Below are 18,436 nucleotides of genomic sequence, written 5' to 3' on the forward strand. Positions count from 1 at the left end.
AACCCATCAAGCAAAGAATAGCACCAGGACAAACTAGAACTGGGTGCTGAGTCTCATGGGCTCTCAGAGGATATTCCTGAGTGCCCAAGGCTGGTGTCTGCCTGTTTTCATACTACTTGAACCAAACTTTATGATTTTGGAAACCACTTTGCTGAGGACAGGGAGCTAAAAATGTGTGTGTTGTGTCCCCAGGTCTCCCTGCAGTATCCGCAGCCCTGGCAGAGCATCTTCATAGAGCTAAGTCCTCAGTTCCACAGCCTTTCCAGGAGCACAAGGATTGCAGGGACATGAAATACCAAGTTGTCCTGACACTGAAATCTTTGCCATGAAACACGAGGCAGCAGGGAAAGGGTTAATAATCCCTCAGGACACTGTTCCTGCCTGGCAGTGCAGCCATGAGCACTGTCCTGACCCAACACCATGCCCCCTCTCTCCGCAGGAGGGGTCCTGTGTTCCTGGCAATACATCCAGGCTGCTCCTGGGAGGAGGGGGGAAAGCAGGAATTGCTTACAAAGGAGCAGTACCGGAGCCCTGTCCTGCATCTTTCCTCCTAAGAGGAAGAAATCATTGCTCCCACGAGTCCATTCGGCCCTTCCGGCTCTGGTGGGTTTGCTCCAGCAGCACCTGGATGTGCTGTTCCCCCACCCCATGGAGCTGTTCCCAGGACGGGGAGGCAGCTGGGCCAACTGGAGCATCAGCAATAGCAGGGAGCAGCTCCCAGATCCCTGGGGGCTGGAGCGGCCCCAGTCAGCCCTGAGCCTTGCAGAGGAGCCGACAGGGACGGACACCACCCTGGGGCTGCAGCGGGTGGACAGGACACCCGAGAGCCACGGCCACCCCCAGGGCCCCGGCAGGGCTGAGGGGACAGCACGTGTCTCCTCCGGAGGGGCTGTGCCCGCCGCGTGGGCGAGCCTGGGCCATTCCCATCACAGCCGAACAAAGCGGTGTATAAAAACACAAAATAAAAGGGAAGAGAGGGAAAATGACCCTGAAGGGCTCTCTAATTTGCAGCACACTCAGGGAGAGCGGCTTCCCAGGGAGGGGAAGGCGTTCAGACACGTGGCACCGGGAGCTGCTGTTAACGCCTTCCTGCCCGGTACTGCGGGACGGCTCCGGGCTGCTCCCAGTCCCTTCCCGGGGGCAGGGTGGGAGAGCCGGGTCCTGAAGTGCCCAGGCCAAGAGGTCACCCAGCGGAATTCCTACAGCAGGCCCGGCACTTGCTGGGCTACAGCTCCCGTTTTAACCTAGGAAGCCGTTGTGTCTCCTGCACCGAAACAAAAGAGCATCTCCCTCTTCTGAGAGACTTCACTCAGTGTCTGTTCTAATCAGGTGCCTCCTAAAAGGGGGACTTGAGCAGAACAGTGGCTGCTGTGATTGGGGTCAGCTGGAAGCTGGAGGCAGCTGGGTTGCAATGCTGCTTAAAAGAAAATCATTCTCCTTTCCTGCCGCTGTAAATGGCAGAGCCGTCAGGATTTTCTTCCCTTAATTTGCCATAGTAGATGGCACCATATTCAGCTCCATTAAAATCAGAGCCTAAAGTCAAAGTGGGGCTCAGGCAAAGGTGTGCAGGAATTAGTGAATGTCTGAGGCCTCTGCAAATGATGTGACAAAACCAAGGTGCAGACACTGGTGTTAAAATTCAGCCCCTTTTTTATTGATGGGGAGAAATCAGGCACTCAGGGGATGGGTTTGGAGACACCTCACCCATCCAGAGAGCAGGGCTGGGGACAATGGGAAGACCCAGCACTGTGCTCTGATCCCAGCACAGCCAGACCCCCAGCTCCCCCTCAGCTTCCCCCATGTGCTGCTGGGGAGTCCCTGGGGAGGGTGGCACTGAGAGCAGGCAGCTCAGAGACAGGGTCATGTCCCCTGGGGCCTCCCAGCCAACACCCTGAACAGGGAGAGCATCTGGGACCTCAGGCTTCAGCACTGCTGGTCTGTGCTGAAAAACGTGCTGCTGAGCCATGACCTGGGGCTGGGACATTGGGTGTCCCCTCCTGCAGAAAAGCAGCATTCAGCTAAGGCTGCACCTCTGCAAACAGGTTGCTCACAACGTGCCTAAGCAGATTAATTTAATTTCTGCAGGTTTCTGGGTGTAGACTTGGGTTAGAAACCAGGGGGGAGTTGGGGGGTGCGAGGGGTGGGCCACAGGCACACACAAAACCTGGGATCATGACAGGAGCATTCCTCTGTGTGGGGAAAGGGAGAAATGCAACCAAGGAACTGCAAGGCTGATGAAAAGCTGCTGCAAAACCACCTCCAGCTCCTGAGGGCAAAACTGCTGCTTTCCCTGTCCTGCTTCTCTTCCCACTGCTGAGGGGAGTTACTGAGCCCAGCTTTAGCTCAGCAGTGGGAAAGGCCAGCCACATCCCTGCCCACAGGTCACCTCAGCCAGGGCTGCAGGGGTGGGATACTGCCTGCAAGGGGACAGTAGTGAATGAGGAGGGAGTTTGTGGCATCAAAGTGCCTCCAGCAAAAAGGGGCTGCTTGTTTATGCCAGTACATCCCAGTTCCTGGGCTTTACCCCTGGTCTGGGGCAGAGCATTGGCACTGGGCTCCCAGGGGCCTGGCATGGGCTTTTTCCTGCCCTCTCCTGGGACCCACACGGTGCTGATGTCCCAGCTGAGCCTCTCTGTGGCTCAGGGACGTGGCTGCCACTCACCAGTGCTGGGCAGGGAAAATCATCTCCAAGGGGAAGGATCCTGCCTCATCAGGTGCTGGGATCATGCTGGCACCAGCTCTGGCTCTGGCTCCCTTCCTATGGGAAGTAGAAACTCCTGGTCAGCCTTTCAGCCCAAGCAGGATGCCCAGCACTGTTGAGAAGCCAATCCTGGTCCCTCTCCTCTCCCTCCCTGGGCTCTAGGAATTTGCTTCCATCGTGGTGCCTCCCCTGGGATCTGTACTCCAGTTCTGTATCCCTGGCCCAGGGAGGGACAGGCTGCTGGCAGAGATGGGCTGGACTGGGAAGGTTTCTGCCCACCCCCCACATGAGGAAATGAACATTCTGTGCCCTCACCTTCCTCCCCCTCGCTGTGTCTCCAGTCCCAGGGGGAGGTTTGAGGGCCCCTCAGCCACTCCTGCTCTCTGCAGTCTGCAGGGGGTGGCTGCAGAGCAGCTCAGGTGGGTGACCTGCTGCAGCTCTGGCAACAGGGAATTCCCAAGGTCTTGGAAAAGTCCTTCAGGGGTATGAGCAGTGGGATGTCACCTCTCTGCCTGCGGGTGGAGGGGCAGCAGTAGGTGACCTTGCCCAGGCTGTGCCAGCCCAACAGCCACTCCCTCGTTTGTTTTCACACACTGTGGTTTGGCCATGAATGGGGGCATCACCTCCTGCACACCTTCCACATCCCAAAGGGATCATCTGCCACAGAGTAACAGGGACAGCTCGTGGTTTGCAGCTCATGTCCCACTGTCAGAGCAGTGCCTTGGGTGGCAGGTACAAGCTTGGCCCTGAGGCTGGTGGAGTCAAAGCTGTCACTGCTGTCTGGTTTTCTTTACTTTAAATAAAAGACACACTATACTATGATGCATTAATTTCTTTAAAGGGATAGTTCCTAATTTACCAATGACTCCTCTAGCAAGGAGGAAAAAGGTGCGAATCCCTTTTGTTTTGGGGTATTCACAGGAATACCTTGTAGGGTTCCTGCTGCCTCATCTGAGCTCCTCGGCCTTGTGCCCAGGGCCACAAACTCCCTCAATTTGCAGAGATTATAAAAAAGCACTCAGCCAGGGCATGCACAACCCCATCCCCAGTGTGAGGCTTCCTGGGAACATCAGGGGTGTTGCAGAGTCTCTCTCAGGGTGGTTGTGACTGGAGAACAAGGCTCAGGGTCCTGCCAGGCTGCTGCCCACACAGTGCTCCATGAACCTCACCACCAAACAGCTCAGTGAGGGGGGGGAGAAAACCCTCATTTCCAAGAGCTGAGCCTGAGCCTGCTCCTCCCTGCGGCTCGGGCATCACTTCCCTTCCTGTCTAAGGCTGGCTGGTGCAGGGACCAGACAATTCCAGTGCCTGCAGGAAAGCATTGCCAGAAACTGTGTCCAACACCCCGAAATCTCTCACAGGGTCCAGTGAGTCTGGGAGCTCCTGCCTCTCTCCTAAAACTGGAGAGTGCTCCTGCTTCTCTGGGGGAAAGGGTGAATGGGGTAGGCAGCCAGTCCAGGACAGTTTCCCAAGCCAAGGCTGAAATTCCCACCAACAGCCCTGGCCAAACTGCAACTGGGCAAAGGGAGAAGTAATCCTAAGAGTCGATGATCCTGCCTTTTTCCAGCTCTGAGCCCCCACACCAGGGTCTTCTCCAGGCACTGCAGGGCAGGGGGTGGTGAGGGGGTGGACAAACCACCCTACTGATGGGCAGTGACTTGGCTGTGGTGCCTGAGGAGTTTTCTCTCAACAGCCGGATCATGAAATCCCAGTGTGGTCTTAGTTCCTCCCAGGAAGACAAGGAGGCCCCAACCCCTGCTAGACCAGCCAAACCTTTCCAAGTGTGCTTTTCTACTCTGGATGGGGCTTCCTCCAGCTCCTCCAGAGAGTGGAGCAAGGGCTTTTCTCTGCCAGGGAAAACCTGCCCTGATCCACAATGGCCTGGAGCAGAGATGTGGCCACAAGTGTTGAAATGTCCTGGGAGGGTAAAGACCAGCCTCCAAGATGTGTCACTGGTTCCCCCAGTACCATGTCTGCCTGGAGGGCCTCATGGATATTGTGTTCCCGTGTTCTGCTCTGCCTTCAGAAAGGGCAGGAGATCCTCCTGACAGGGTCCTGCCCATCCTACTGCAGCTCCTGGCAGTGGGGCTGTGCCTTGAACCCTGCTTGGAGACCAAGGGAGCAAAAGGAAGGCATGGGGAGCAAAAGGAAGGTTTCACAGGGAAGTTTAAGAGCTCAAAACTTGGATTTTGTTCTATTCCAAGCTGAAAGTTTACGTTTAAACATTACTTATAATTTAAAAAAAAATAAATTGGATGGGGCAGGTCTAGCAACCCATTCACTCTATTATAGTAATGGCATGTAAAATAAAAAAGCCTGGCACAGAAATTAATTTTGAAATGTAAAACAACGTTTTACTGCCTGAACTTCTCTCATGGAAACTCGACAACTGACCCGGCAGGAGTCACTTCCCAGAGAGAGTTTGGACACAGACTCCAAGAGGGCATTGCAGGAGTGAAATGAAAGCTGAGAGCTGAGGCCTTTTTACCTTCCTAAAATACATCAGCTCCTGACCTTGGCATCACCATCCAGCTTAGTCTGAGACCTGGAAACTGCTGCTTCCTTCCTCCCTGCTTTGTCTGCTTCCTGTGGCAGTCCCTGTTCCAGGTTGTTCACATCTGCATCCTGCTCCTTGGGCCCTTCTCCACGGATCACACAGTCAGCCAGAGTTGCCATGTCTGCCATTAACGTGAAGGATTTCGTACACACATCTGCAAAACAACTGCCAGATTCCTCCCTTGAACTGTTACAAAGTCAAGTGTAGGCAAAAGTTTTACACTTCTACTGATCAATGAATTAACACAGACTTCATATGTGAGGTGGTCAACACGCTGCTACAGCTCTGAAGACATCAGGAAAACAGAGACAAAAGTGAGGCAAAGGACTGAAATTCCACTCAAGGGACTTTTCTTCTTTAAACCTCATCTCATGTTGCCTGAAGTTCTCCACTTAAAGCAGACAGCAAGTCAGAGGGATGGGTTTTTCATGTTTTTATTTACTAAGGTTTTTATTGTGTGTTTTATATTGCAAACCCCACCCCTAGAACTCTTCCCTCCCTTCCCCCCAAAAGAAAACAAAAATAACAGTAGTAATAGTAATAGTAATAATAATAATAATAATAATAATAATAATAAATATAGTTCCACCTACTGAGACAAGCCTAGTGTTGACTGGGGTCCAGTCAGAATAACTCAATATTGGCTACTGCACTGCTAAGAACTGGGAAACCAAAGGAGATCCCCGTGAAACACAAAGCAAAGGAGGATGTTCAGCAGTGGTGATGGAACACACGTCTGCCAGAGCCAGCCCCGGGGGTCCTGTGCCCCCCCCTGTCTGAGTGTCCACGGGGCTGGTGAATTCAAGTACCAGTGCAGCAGTCACAGGACAGCCATCGAGCAGGGCTTGGCATTGCTGGGCTGGAGACCTTTCCCCCCTGCTTTCCCACCCCACAGCCAAACTCAGCTCCCAGCCTCTCGAGATGCTCGTTCTAGGGGCCCTCCAGCACATGGGGGAAAAAGTTTGCTAAACCAAATAGAAAACTGAAAAGGATATTGTGAGTCTTCCTTTTAGGAACTGCCTCATACCTTTGAAAATATGAGAGGGTCTGTGAGTCTGCTTCAATTCCTGTTTCAAGATGAACCTGTACATATTTGGAAAAGCAGGATCTATAGATTATAATTATCACCTGCCAATCAGTCCTACAGGAGGGTCAAAATTGACATGTATTTTAAAACTAGGATATATATATATATATATATAAATGTGTGTGTGTGTGTGTGTGTGCTTACATGTGTGCATAAATAGACTACATAGGTGTATAACTATACTATATATATAAAAGCATGTGTGTATATATAGATAGATATATAAAATCTATACAAACACACACACACACACACACACATGCATCCCTCCCACCACACACACTCACACATATATAGGTGTATGTAGCTAGTAGAAAAAACATTTCTAGAGTTCCCCTGACCCTTTAAGGAAGACCAAAGCTGATTACATCTGAATTCTGAGCCACCAAAGCACGTTGAAGCAGGAGTGCCCAGGAATGCTGCAGCAACATTCGAGATACAGGCACATGTCAAAGAGTTTTGCAAACAATTCAGTATAAAAAACAACTGTCAGCCAGTGTTTTGGGGGTGGGAGGAGGTCAGAGAGGGAGTTTGAGGGACCTATATCATTACTGGGATAAGTTTTTGGCACTGCTGCATGAAGTCCTGCTTTCCCTCTGGGGACCCCATGATAGCTGGAAACAGAGGGAGGCTGGATGTCTTTCTAACAAGGGTTAGAAAAGTTGAGCACCTGACTCTTACAGTGAGGTGTAGACACCTCTTGGCCTAAGAGACTGAAACAGAGAAAGGATCAAAGTAACAAAAAAGGAGACATTCACTCTAGAGGTAAAGGCTGCATCTTCTCAGTGTGCACCCAGCGGCCCCTCATGCCCTCATCCCACTCTGACTGCCTTAGGGGAGCCCAAAAACTCCAGCTCCAGGTGCCTGCCAGGCCCCAGGTGTGTCCAGTGACGCTGCAGCTGCAGGGCCAGGCCAAAGCCCATCGGGTGCAGCTCTTATTGCTGGTGAAATCAAACGCAGGATTTCGGACCCCCCGGCAGGGGGGAAGCACAGACCATGGCTGGCCAAATCTCTGGTCTAATCTGGTGTGAGTGGTGAAAACAGAGTTGCAAATCTGGAGGATTCTTGGCTGGGCACCAGAACTACTCTGGGTGCCTCAAAGCTCAAACTCCTCTAGTCTGAGGAGGAGGAGGGCAGGGGTGGGTGACTGCACCCCACTGCTCAGTCCTTTTCTAGTTCTCTTCAAAGCAGTCAGCCCATGGACACTGAGACAGTAACGTGACAGGGGGAAGGTTCAGGTGCTTTCCTTCTCCATCCCTCCTCTGGCTTTGCACACACACTTTCCAAACCACGGAGACGCTGAAGTTTGGGCCTTTGTGCCAGCTGAGGTCACTGCCTGGTGTGCTGGCAGAGCCAAGATTTTTCCCACTGCCCACATCCATGACAAAAATACAGAGGGGATAATCACTGCCCTCCTTGTGACCTACAAGAGACTGCTCCTTGTTCCCATCAGAGCATCAGTGGAGTCAGAAAGAGACAATCTGAGTGAGGCCCGTCCACCTGCTGGTCACCTTCATCTTCTTCAAGTGGAGTCCAAACCAAAACTTGGCCCTTGGGAAATCCCTAGAGGGGTCTGGAATAATGAAACTCCCCCCTCTTCTCGCTTGCTCTGCAATCTGAACACAGGAGGGAACATGGGAGGAAGGGACACCTTCTGGTGCTCACAGTGGGCCATCCACGACCCCCAGAACCAGGTGCTGCGGACCAGGGTCACAGCTGAGGCCAACCAGGGCTGTCCTAAAACACCAGCAACAGACCCGACCTGATGTCACCTCCTACAGCCCACGTCAACCTCGGATCTTTGTCTCAACAGGAAAACCTTTTTTTGGTGGCTTCTATGGCTGATCATTCACATGTTCCAGCTCAGGCACACGCCTCGCCTGTGCGTTACCTCGTTGGATTAAATTTGCTTATATCCTTTTGTTCCATGTATTAAAATATTCTATAAAATCAAGTGACCAAAAATCTATAACTCTAAGAATACCTGGTTATCTTCTTTTTTTTGTTGTTGTTGTTTTTCATGTGTTTTTCTTTGTTTCTAAGCACAGTTAAACCTAAACAAATGAAATGGAGAAAACAAAGCGGGTGCGGGGTGGGGGGGGAAGGAAAGGGAAAAAAAAAATGCTTCATGAACTAATCAGGAACTGAACTGCAGGGCTGACATAACCAGCTCTCGGGAGGAGTCCTCACAAATTGGAGGGCAGTTTGGATCTGACGGGCTCCAGATCCCCTGTGAGCACTATGGATTCTTTGCGCCCACCAGCAGTCAGAGGAGCAGCGCCGGCCCCGAACACCAGCGGGTGTGGCAAAGACCCTGAGGACATCTGCCGCGGCAAAGTCACACGCCCGGGGATCGAGCTACAAGGCTTCCCCAGAAGTCCAGTCCCTCCTCCAGGAAAAGGAGAGAAGCTGGAAACAGATTCTTTAGAGGAATGAGGAGAACTGTGGCCCAGTGTCTGCGCCAGCTCCTGGGGCAGAGATGGCTGGGAAGCAGAGATCAGCTTGATGTCCTGGTTGAGCCGTCCCGGCGGCACCGGCACCGGCGCCGTGCCCTTGGCCTGCAGGATCTGCGGAGGGGGGCTGGCAGGCTGGGGCAGCAGCAGCGAGCCGTGAGAGCCTGTGGGCCCGGCAGGGCCACTCTGGAAAGTTCTTGTAGCCACTGGGCTCTGACTGGGAGGACTAAGGCCAGAAGGGGTGTAAGAGGGAGAGGCGACACCAGACTGTTGTAGTGGAGACACGGAGGCAAAGGGAGGCCGTTCTTGGTGGAGCTGGGCTATCGTTCCAGTTAAAGATCCTAATGCACTTGGATGTGTTTGGCACAGGCCTGAGGACGGCCCACCTGAGGCCTGTGCCAGCTGGCTTAGACTGGAGGATGGAGAGTTGGAAGAAGGAGGGGGTTGGAAGTGATTCATTCCCCCCAAAGTCCCACTGCCCGAGAGCTGCTGTAACTGTCCCCCCTGCAGTGGTCTGGTGGTTGGCTGGAACTGGTTGAGAAGACTGGGGGGTGAGTTTGATGAGAGCTGGGTGAGGGATGTCGATGGGGAGCTGGTTGTGGCTTGCTGGAAGTGCCCAAATCCACTGCTGGAAAGGGCTGGCTGCTGCTGCTGCTGCTGCTGCTGCTGCTGCTGCTGCTGCTGTTGCTGCTGCTGTTGCTGCTGTTGCTGCTGCTGCTGCACCGGCTGAGCTGCACCTAAGGGTGATCCAGAAGGTGCGTTTTGGAACTGGCTCAGTCCCACCGAGGAGGTGCTGCTCAAACCCGGCTGGCTTGAGCCACCTGGAGGGGATCCCACCTGGAACTGGCCTAAGCCAGCGGCAGCCGAGAACCCTGCGAGCTGCTGGATGTGGAAGGAAGAGGACGAGGGGGTTTCTGCTCCGGGTGTGTGCAGCTGGGATGGAGTACTGGAGGGAGAGCCGACGGCAGAGGGGCCGGTTGATGGGATTAGGGATTGAAATCTTTTCAGCTGCCTGGGAGTCTGGTTGGATTGCTGCCCCAGGGAGCCCAGGACGGACACGGGTGGACGGAAGATGGCTGTGGGGAGCCGGGGGTGGTGGGTCAGGGCGATGGCCACGGACGTGGTGGCTGCTGCAGCCTGGAGGGGGGCCTGGATCAGCGGGGTCCAGATGACCGGGGTGGGTGTGGAGGCGGCGGCGGCGGCAGCCTGGACATTGTGAGCACAGTGAGCCATCTCCCTGTCGTGCTGCACGATCTGCTGGATGATCTCATTCTCCTGGTAGTTGAAAACACCCGAATTCAGGTCATGCTGGACTTTATGCAGCAGAATGGAATTCTTCTTGCCTGTAGAGAAAGGGAAGAGAGAAAGAGTCATTCTGGGATGTCAAAGCATGGGAGGCTTCCTCAAAGCTTCCTGCCAGACTTCCCTTGAATTGTTGGCACTGTCTCCCCTCCACTGTCCTCATGGGATCTGTGCATAGTCTCTCTGCTCCAGCAACAAGATGACAAACATCACATCTTCTGCTTTTGTGGTATGAATAACCTCAAGATCCCATCAAACTGAGCCCAACAGGACACATATCCCTAGTTAGACAGTAAAGCCACTTTTGATAAGCATGGCAGACTGCTAGCAAAGCTTATGGATCTGGAAGAGTCCTATCTTGCACCTCACAATCTAAGCTTCCATTAAAAAAAAGAGAATAAATCCTCAAAAATGTAAGTCCAGTGAAGTCTTCACTTACTCTCCTTCAGTTACACCCTTTTCTCATCTGTCTCATGCGACTCGTTTACTCCGGAGTCAAATATGTGGATTTAGTTGCAAGGAAATTTCTCTGTGAAGGACTTGGATGATCCTGGAGGTCTTTTCCAACCTTAATGATTCTGTGATTCTCTTCTATGACTTTCTGTGCTGGAAAAGCTCAGCTGGCCCAGGTATGACCCTCAGACATCCTGCAGCTCCCATCCTGCCTGGCCACGCCCTTCTAGTCCCAGCTTTAGGGAAACTGCAGGCCAGAAACATCATGTTCCAGCTGGCCTTTCCAGCCTGCAGCAAAGCATTAACTCAGCGCTTTGCCTTTGCAATGGGCTGGAAAATGTGGTGGAATGAGTTTGTCTGGCCTGGGAGTGCACCTGGCACTCAAGGGATGCACTCCTGGCCTGAAGGACAGAATCAGTCAGGCTCTGGGGAACCATTCAGGGCTATGTGGTAGGAAGAACACGCTGAGGGTTTTTCCTTTCTTTTACCTTCTAAAATCAAGCATTTATGACTTTATAAAGGATGAGGTGTGGCCCTGGGTGCTTGCAGTGGGTTGAGCTGCACTGAAACGCTGCCAGAGTTCTGACCCTGGAGCTGAACTGGGACGTGTCTGTTGTGGGTGCTGGGATGGGATGCTTAATGCTTTTGTGTTTCACCTACTGCCTACCAAAAAAAAAACAAAAAAAGAACCGCAGAAAGGCTTTCTTTTCTCATCTCAGAGCAAGACCTCAGCCTGGGAAGGACATGGTCCTGGAGGCAAACAGGGTTCTGCGCTGCTAAAGTCGTTCCAAGGGCTGGAGAGCTTGTCTGCACTGGAAGTGCATGTGTAGGATATTATATAATGGCTGTTTCACTGTATGCTGCACTGGAATAACACTGGATACCCCTATACAGACAAATCCTGCTTCTACCCACAGCCAGGCACACCAGAGAGAGCATGAATGTCACCTTTAAACTGCATTTCAGTAGTGAAAGGGAGGGAACGGTGCAGAGGGTCCTGCTGCACACACACACACACACACATACACAGAGTTACTTCCACCTGGGTTTTACTAGAATCACATACAAATAGGCTCACAAACTGCTGCTCAAACAGAAAGAGAGCATGGAGAGAAGATAACCTACCTCACTACAACTGGCAGGTAAGGGAGAGCGTGACCAGCACTGCTGAGCTAAGGAGGGGCTCAGGCTGCAGGTTTGTAATCACTCCCTTTCTGGAGCTGAAGGTACAAATCCCAGCATGTGGAATCTGTAGATCTTGCACCACTGCAAGGTCAGGATGTGGGTGGGAGACATCATGCTGAGCTCAAAGCTAAAAAGGTGCCTTGCTGCATTTGCTGTCCTGATACTGGACAAATCCAGGCTGGGGAGGAACGGCCGGGGCAGGGGAAGGAGGAACAGCTCTTGAAAGGCTCAGTAGCAGCCACTGCTCTGTGTTTCCATCACTGCACCTCATTCCACTCTTTTAATTCCATGTCACCTGGCTTTGGCTCCTGATTTGCTCCGTGTGCTTGACTAGGCCTGGAATTCCCAGCGCTGCCCTGGATTCCAATGGGAAGCACAGTGATGTTATCAGAGCTCCCGGATGGGAACTGGTGTTCCCATGGCCTGAGCTCCTGACTACACACAAGGAGCTCAACAGACTCTGGTTTCCTTGGCAGGGCACTGAACAGAGAACATGCTAATGTTTTCCAAAGGTGCCTAATATTCACCGGAAATGGGCTGATCAAAGCTCCTTAACTTTGTGTCAAATCCATAAAGTAATACCAGTAAAATACTTGGAATGATTATTTTTGTTAGTTTTTAAAACAGAACACTTCATTTTGCCTTTGAAATTACATTACACTTAACTGTTTTCCTGAGCCCAGCTTGTATCTATTAACTGTTTCATTAGATCAAATTCTTCTCTTCTGTTTTGCCAAGAAAATATCAAATTTCTCCTCCAGAACACTGTAGAAAATTACTGAAAATGTTCTCTCAGCTATTGAAGGGGAGAGGAATTTTTCAAAATCATTTTTCCAAATTGTAATTGGTTGGCAAACTGAAAAATTAATTGGTTTCACCATTCTAATGAATTGCATCATTTACATGATGTTTCCACACACCAATATAAGTCCTATTAGTTGCTTCTGGAGAAAATCCTCCTTCCAAGCAGCACCAGATGAGAGCAGGCACAGAGCAGAGTCCTGGTGGGACAAATACATTTCCCTGGCGGGTCTGACTAAGGACCTGCATGAGACATAACCCAGCAGCGGAACAAGGGAGTGGGAGTAACTTTGCCTGGGCCAGTGGTTCTGAGATTGGTTCTGAGATTATTCCTCCTCCTAATCTTATCTATGAAGCTGCTTCAGTTACAAATTCACTTCCCTGCTCTGGATTTGTTGTCCCAGCCCCTGCCCAGAGGGGGAGCAGAGAGCAGCACTGAGAGGGCTGACGGCTGATGAGTTTGCTCTGTGTAACCCTCGCTGAAATGAGGTTCTGCAGCTCCCAGCTCTGCTCAGCCACCCGCAGGGAGCCCTGTGTTCTTGCTAAGCCAGGGAGAAGCTTCATCAGGAGAGAGGAACAGGGACTCTGTTCCCTTTCAATCTAATCAGGGAGGCTCTGTGTGACAGTTTGTCCTTCTGTGTTGTTTATCCCGCAGAAATTACAGTGCTGAGCAGAGTTTAAGGTACAGAGATAAACAATCCACCCAAATCTCACCCCAAAAGCACTACACAAACCCACTAGGATGGCCCAGAGCTGGCAGAGGAACCACCTGCAACCACCCCATGCACCACCTCTCCTCCCTTGCTTTAGAACTCCCTCTGGGGTCTAAAAACTCCCTGTTTTCCTCACTGCAACAATGAGCTAAATATAGGGGGACAGGAAGATATTTAGAGCCTTGAGGATGTTCACAGCAAAGCTACTGGTGCTTTGAAGTGGAGTGGGGTATGTAAAATTATGGAAACGAAGCAAACAGATGTTGCTCCCTTAATTAAGAACCGCAAAGTCAGATTTTCCTCAACTGTAGATAGCACACAAAAGAACAGGGAGAAAGGCTCATGTGATTTCATAAAAGGAGCCAGCACTCAACAATAATTCTTCTATCAAATAATCAAAATTAGCTTTCTGTTGTTAAAATTCTGCACAGACACAGGGGAAATTAGCTGTGACTTTTTGTTCAGTTTTCTTTTCAGCTCTCTCTAAGCCCACTGGCTGCAGTTTAAGAATTCAGGTCACTAAATTGCTTTCTGAATTTGCATGTATTTGAAATAATCTCACTTTATTAGGCTGCCTTATGCCCTGGCCTGCTGTCAGAGTGGCTGCCCCCACCACACGGTTACTTCTTTCAGGTCTTCACTCATTATTCATAGGCCTTGTCCTAAATGGGCCCTTGGTTGCAGCACATCCCAGCTTTGGAGGGGGTCTCTGCCCTCCCTTCCTTGGGTCACTGGTGTCCTGTGGGAATTCAGCTTGCTGCCACCATCCCCAGAGGGGCATCACAGAAACCCCTGGACACACTCAGTGACTGGCACTTTGCCACGGCTGCTCCCCTGCCCCAGGGAGACTCCTCTGCACTGGGACTGTCCTGGCTGGGAGGTCTCACTGCTCCAGCTCCTGCTGCTGCCTTAGAGTCCATGTAAACAGGGAAATCAGCTGGAACAGGGAACTCAGAATAATTCTTAACTCCCAGTCCTTCCCCATCCCAGCCTGACCTCTCAGGGTAAGTTAACCCTCACTGAACTGCACTTACTGTTGTGGGAAGGTTTCTGCCTGGAATTCAAGGAGCTCCTGGAAAAGAGCTCAGCAAAGCCAGCTTGATCAACCCTAGGAGCATACCCAGAGGAGTCCAGAACACGTAAAGCTGCTCTGGAAACTGCTCCAGATTAACTTCCCTGAGTGCCATGTAAATCCATGGCACAGGGGGTGTGTGAGCTCTTCCACACCCAGGGCAGCAGCCTCTGCATCCCACACCTCTGCTTCCCTCTTGCTAAAGCTGCATCCTCTGAACTTGGATGGTACATTTCAAATGGACAATTCCCTATCTTTCCAAGTGGAAGTCTTCCCTCCCAGTACAGCTCAGGCCTGCCACTGATTGCTTCTTCTCTTCCATAAACCAAACAGGTATCTGCCAAAATATGTGGTATTTCTTTTAACAGGATGCAGCCAAAACTGCTGCAGGTCAGATGACACACAGTGAATAATATTATCCAGTGAATCTCATCACAGTCAAACAGAATTCAAAATAAACAGAGCTCTTCCCTCCCACTCTTCACATTTATGCCCATCATACAGAGCTTTGCAGAGAAATAAACTGAATATGCAGAGCTGGGAAAAATGTGAATATCCACGAGGGGAGAAGAGCTGTGTCACTCTGGAGGGGCTATGGTGCCTGTGGTGCCTGAGGCAGTGTCCTGGCTGTTACTTATCACTGGAGACTGAAGCCAAAGAGTTCTCCTCAAGTGGCACAAATGCCAAAGCTCCTGCACTCAATCTCAGTGCCCTGCTGGAGCTGACAGCTGTGACAGGGACACACTCTGGAAGACTCTGGACACTCTGGCACTGGTTTTCTGTCAGTTAGGTGCTTTGCAGTGTGGGTGGTTGCAGAGAGCTGCTGGAGTGCCTTCCAGGCAGGAAACGTCCCCTGAGACTAGAGGTGTCATTGGTAACCAGGTCCTACTCCATGTAATTAAAAAGAGGCTTGAAAATTATTTACAAAGGTGTTGGAATGGTAAAATGTTATCTGAGCAGATGTTTTATTTCAATGCAGGTAGCAAAGATCAAAGTTATTGATGAAGTCAAAGACAGGTCTCCTGAGATCTCATCACCACTCCCAACTGTTCCTTCTCTTGGGGTGTCTTGGGCTTTGTTTTCCTTCTGGAGCTGCATGAGAAATGGCACTTCATATTCAGGTGAACAGGGGTGCCAGTTCACCTTAATTAAGCTGAAGTAATTTACATTCCCTCGTGGCTGGTGAGTTACTGATACCTTTCCTGAGGCTAAACAGAAAATACTCTGAGTCTGGGCCTTCGCTTCCAAAGAAAAAGAAATTCAACTGTTTAGTTCCTGCTTAAGTCAAAGCTCACACATTCTCCCACTGCATACCTGGGCCACAGGAACTTTTATCCTTGCATTACCTGTCCCTGTATCAGCAGCCTCAAAAAAGAACTGTGTATGTGTATATATATACACACACACACATATATGTATGTATATAAATAATCATGCTCCTCTCACATGTGCAGCTCTTTGGGGGTTACTCACCTGTGTGCAGTAAACAGATCTGGCACTTGAGTGTGGATACAGTGTAAAACTGATGCTGAGCACACCTTGTTTTACCCATCCACATTTCAGCCCCTTTCATTCCTTCACGATCTCACCCAGCCCCTGCCCCAAGGGAGCAGCTGTGAAACATTCCCACTCCACCTTTTAGCATTATTTTCCCTGCAGAAGTGATGAGGAACTGAGGCACGGAGCAAAGGCAGGACAAGGACAAACAGGGAATCTGTGGCAGAGCTTGGCAGCGATCCCAGCTCCTCTCATCCCCAGCTCACCTCCCCTCACACGGGCCAGCCCAGCCTCGAGCAGCAGATCCCAGAGGATTAGTCAGGATTGGACAAGCAGGGCTGCAAACCCAACAGGATTGCAACTGCAGAAGTGGGATCACGAGCTGGCAGTCAAAAAGTTTGGGAACAGCTATTTTTGTGGCTTGTTTATGTGACAAAGCTTTTAAAATTTCTACCACTCTAGTATCTTGAACAGAACACTCTCATACTGCAATAATACCATAAATTATATTCAGAGACTGGAATTGTGTTGTCTTGGCTTTCCTTTGTTTTTTTAGCATCTGCAATGCCTGGAGGAAACACGAGGCATCTTTAATCCTGAGTTAACTGGCATCCTTGTATCAAAACATATGCAAGTGGCATTCAAAATATATGCATTCCAAAGTGGAAAAAAAATTCCTGATGAAAATGAAAAAACACCTTCCTCTGACTTGAGGGATGCTTTCAACTCTCACCAGTGACCTTGATAGGGATGGTGAGAACCTAATGACAGGCATTTATGGTACTTATTACAGCACATTGAACAGTGGAAAATAATTGTCCCCCAATATCTTGTGAATGCATCAGTGAACTTTGATTTGACAATACTCACAGCCCGTGTTGGATTTACTTTCAATGAACATTTAAGTGGTTGTGTTTTACAAGTGCAAATACTTGTGAAAATCTAATTTTAAGCTTCAATGGTCACTGAAAGCCAGTTTCAAAGGCAGTCAGGAACAGAATGATGCGACTTACGTAACGGAGGCATCACAAACTGGGACGATTCACAAACACTGTCAGACAAAGACTTACTCACTGGAGAAATCACAGAATCATTTCAACACACAAATGCTATAGAGAATTTTACAGCTTGGTCAAGAAGAAGAAAGGGAGGCTGATTTAATCAGTGATAAAATGATTATTAATGAGTGATCAGCTTAATTTCTCTGAGTGTAAATCTTCCGACCCTGAGCCTGTGGAGTGTTAAGTGTGATATTCTGCAGGTTGAGGAGTTTTTAAGAGTCTGAAGTTACTGAGACTTAAGCAGGGCCACAGATCTTTGCAGAATCCCAGCCTCAGTCAATTCCTGCAGACTAATCCCTCCCAGTCTTTGAAGAGCTCTGCAAGTACAAACACCTGGGGAGCTCCTTCCCCAGCCATGCAAGGCACAGGCAGGATGCCAATATCAATTCCCATGACCAGCAAAGGTTAAAGGACACACCAACACAGAGGGGCTGCAGGAGGCTGTGGGGGCACAGATCAGGGGGCACTGGCCCCTCTCCTCCCCTCTGCCCACCCACAGGCTTCCAAACTGCTTTTGCCCTGCTAAGGGAATGCCTCATCCCACCTGCAGTCAACCAGCCCTGCTCCTGGTGCTGCAAGGGATGAGGCCTCACCTGCTCATCCTGCTACCTCAACAAGCTTAGACCATGCTTTCCATACCCTCCAACAGCAGGTAATCCCATAAACATTGGGGTGAGATCTTCCTCCCTGCTCTCTCGATTCCTCACTGCACATGGGGAATATTGGATGGATCTTATCCTGGTACCAGAACAGTGACAGAGCCCTCTGAGCCACTTCATGTGCTCACTGGGGCTTGGACTTCCCAAGGACACGCTGTCACCAGGGCAGAAGGGAGTCAGTGGATTGCACCACTGACTTGGAAAGAGGCTCCCATTTGCTTCCATCTTGTGTACAGCTCCTGAGCAGAACGTGGCAGGAACCAAAAATATGGTCCCACTTCTGTTCATATCTGGCTTTCAAAAACTGCTGTTCCTCGACTTCAGCCCTCCAGAATGATCCCTCCACTTCCAGTGAGTCTCAGCAGATGCAGGAACTTTGGATTCCTTCAAAGGTCCATGCTGTTACTCAGCTACTGCACTGCTCTGTCTGCATGGTGCACGTTCCAGGGGAAGTGAAGAAATGCCTTATTTATAAAGACAGGGATTTCCATGGGATCTGCCAGTTTCAGTAAGGTGCACAGAACTCCCTTAGGCTCCTTGGGGCAACTCCAGCTAAAGAGTGTTGGGCACCACAGGGTTGGAAAGGATTATGGAGATGCTATTTTGCAATAGTTGAGGTGTAAGGTTGAGAGAATAGAAAACAACCGAGTTTGATTGCCAGGGAAACAAGGACAGCAGTAGGATTTTCAGTGGCATAGGGACTGATGTTGTTTCAGGTCAGCAGAATGGCAAAAGGAAGGGGGGCAATGTCAGGGCTCTGCACCAAAGGGCCTGTTATTCCAGTTGCTCTGTGTCACCTTCTGACCTTATGTTGACATTTTGCAGCTGCCTGTGGAATGGAATTTCTCCTTGGGGAAGAAGCATGTGAGGTTCTTCAAGCTGTTTCAGAATTGTC

The 18,436-nt window shown here is 50.5% G+C and overlaps 1 protein-coding gene across 2 annotated transcripts in view; it reads right to left on the minus strand.

The window, feature by feature from the left end:
• HCN4 (hyperpolarization activated cyclic nucleotide gated potassium channel 4) overlaps window positions 1-18,436 on the minus strand; it is a 106,798-nt gene that overhangs the window by 5,255 nt on the left and 83,107 nt on the right. The window contains exons 8-9 of one of the 2 annotated variants that reach the window (XR_004359219.1): window positions 6,286-10,141; window positions 5,190-5,412 (exon numbers count right to left, since the gene is read on the minus strand). Coding sequence is in view for 1 of the 2 variants with exons in the window: in XM_032699816.1 (XP_032555707.1) it covers window positions 8,532-10,141 (1,610 nt within the window). In the remaining variant the exon portion in view is untranslated. Of the gene's footprint in view, window positions 1-5,189; window positions 5,413-5,723; window positions 10,142-18,436 lie in introns of those variants that run through there. The other variant, XM_032699816.1, reaches the window with a different exon arrangement.

The sequence above is a fragment of the Chiroxiphia lanceolata genome, chromosome 12 (genome assembly GCF_009829145.1).
Source record: "Chiroxiphia lanceolata isolate bChiLan1 chromosome 12, bChiLan1.pri, whole genome shotgun sequence".
Taxonomy (NCBI): Eukaryota; Metazoa; Chordata; class Aves; order Passeriformes; family Pipridae; genus Chiroxiphia; species Chiroxiphia lanceolata.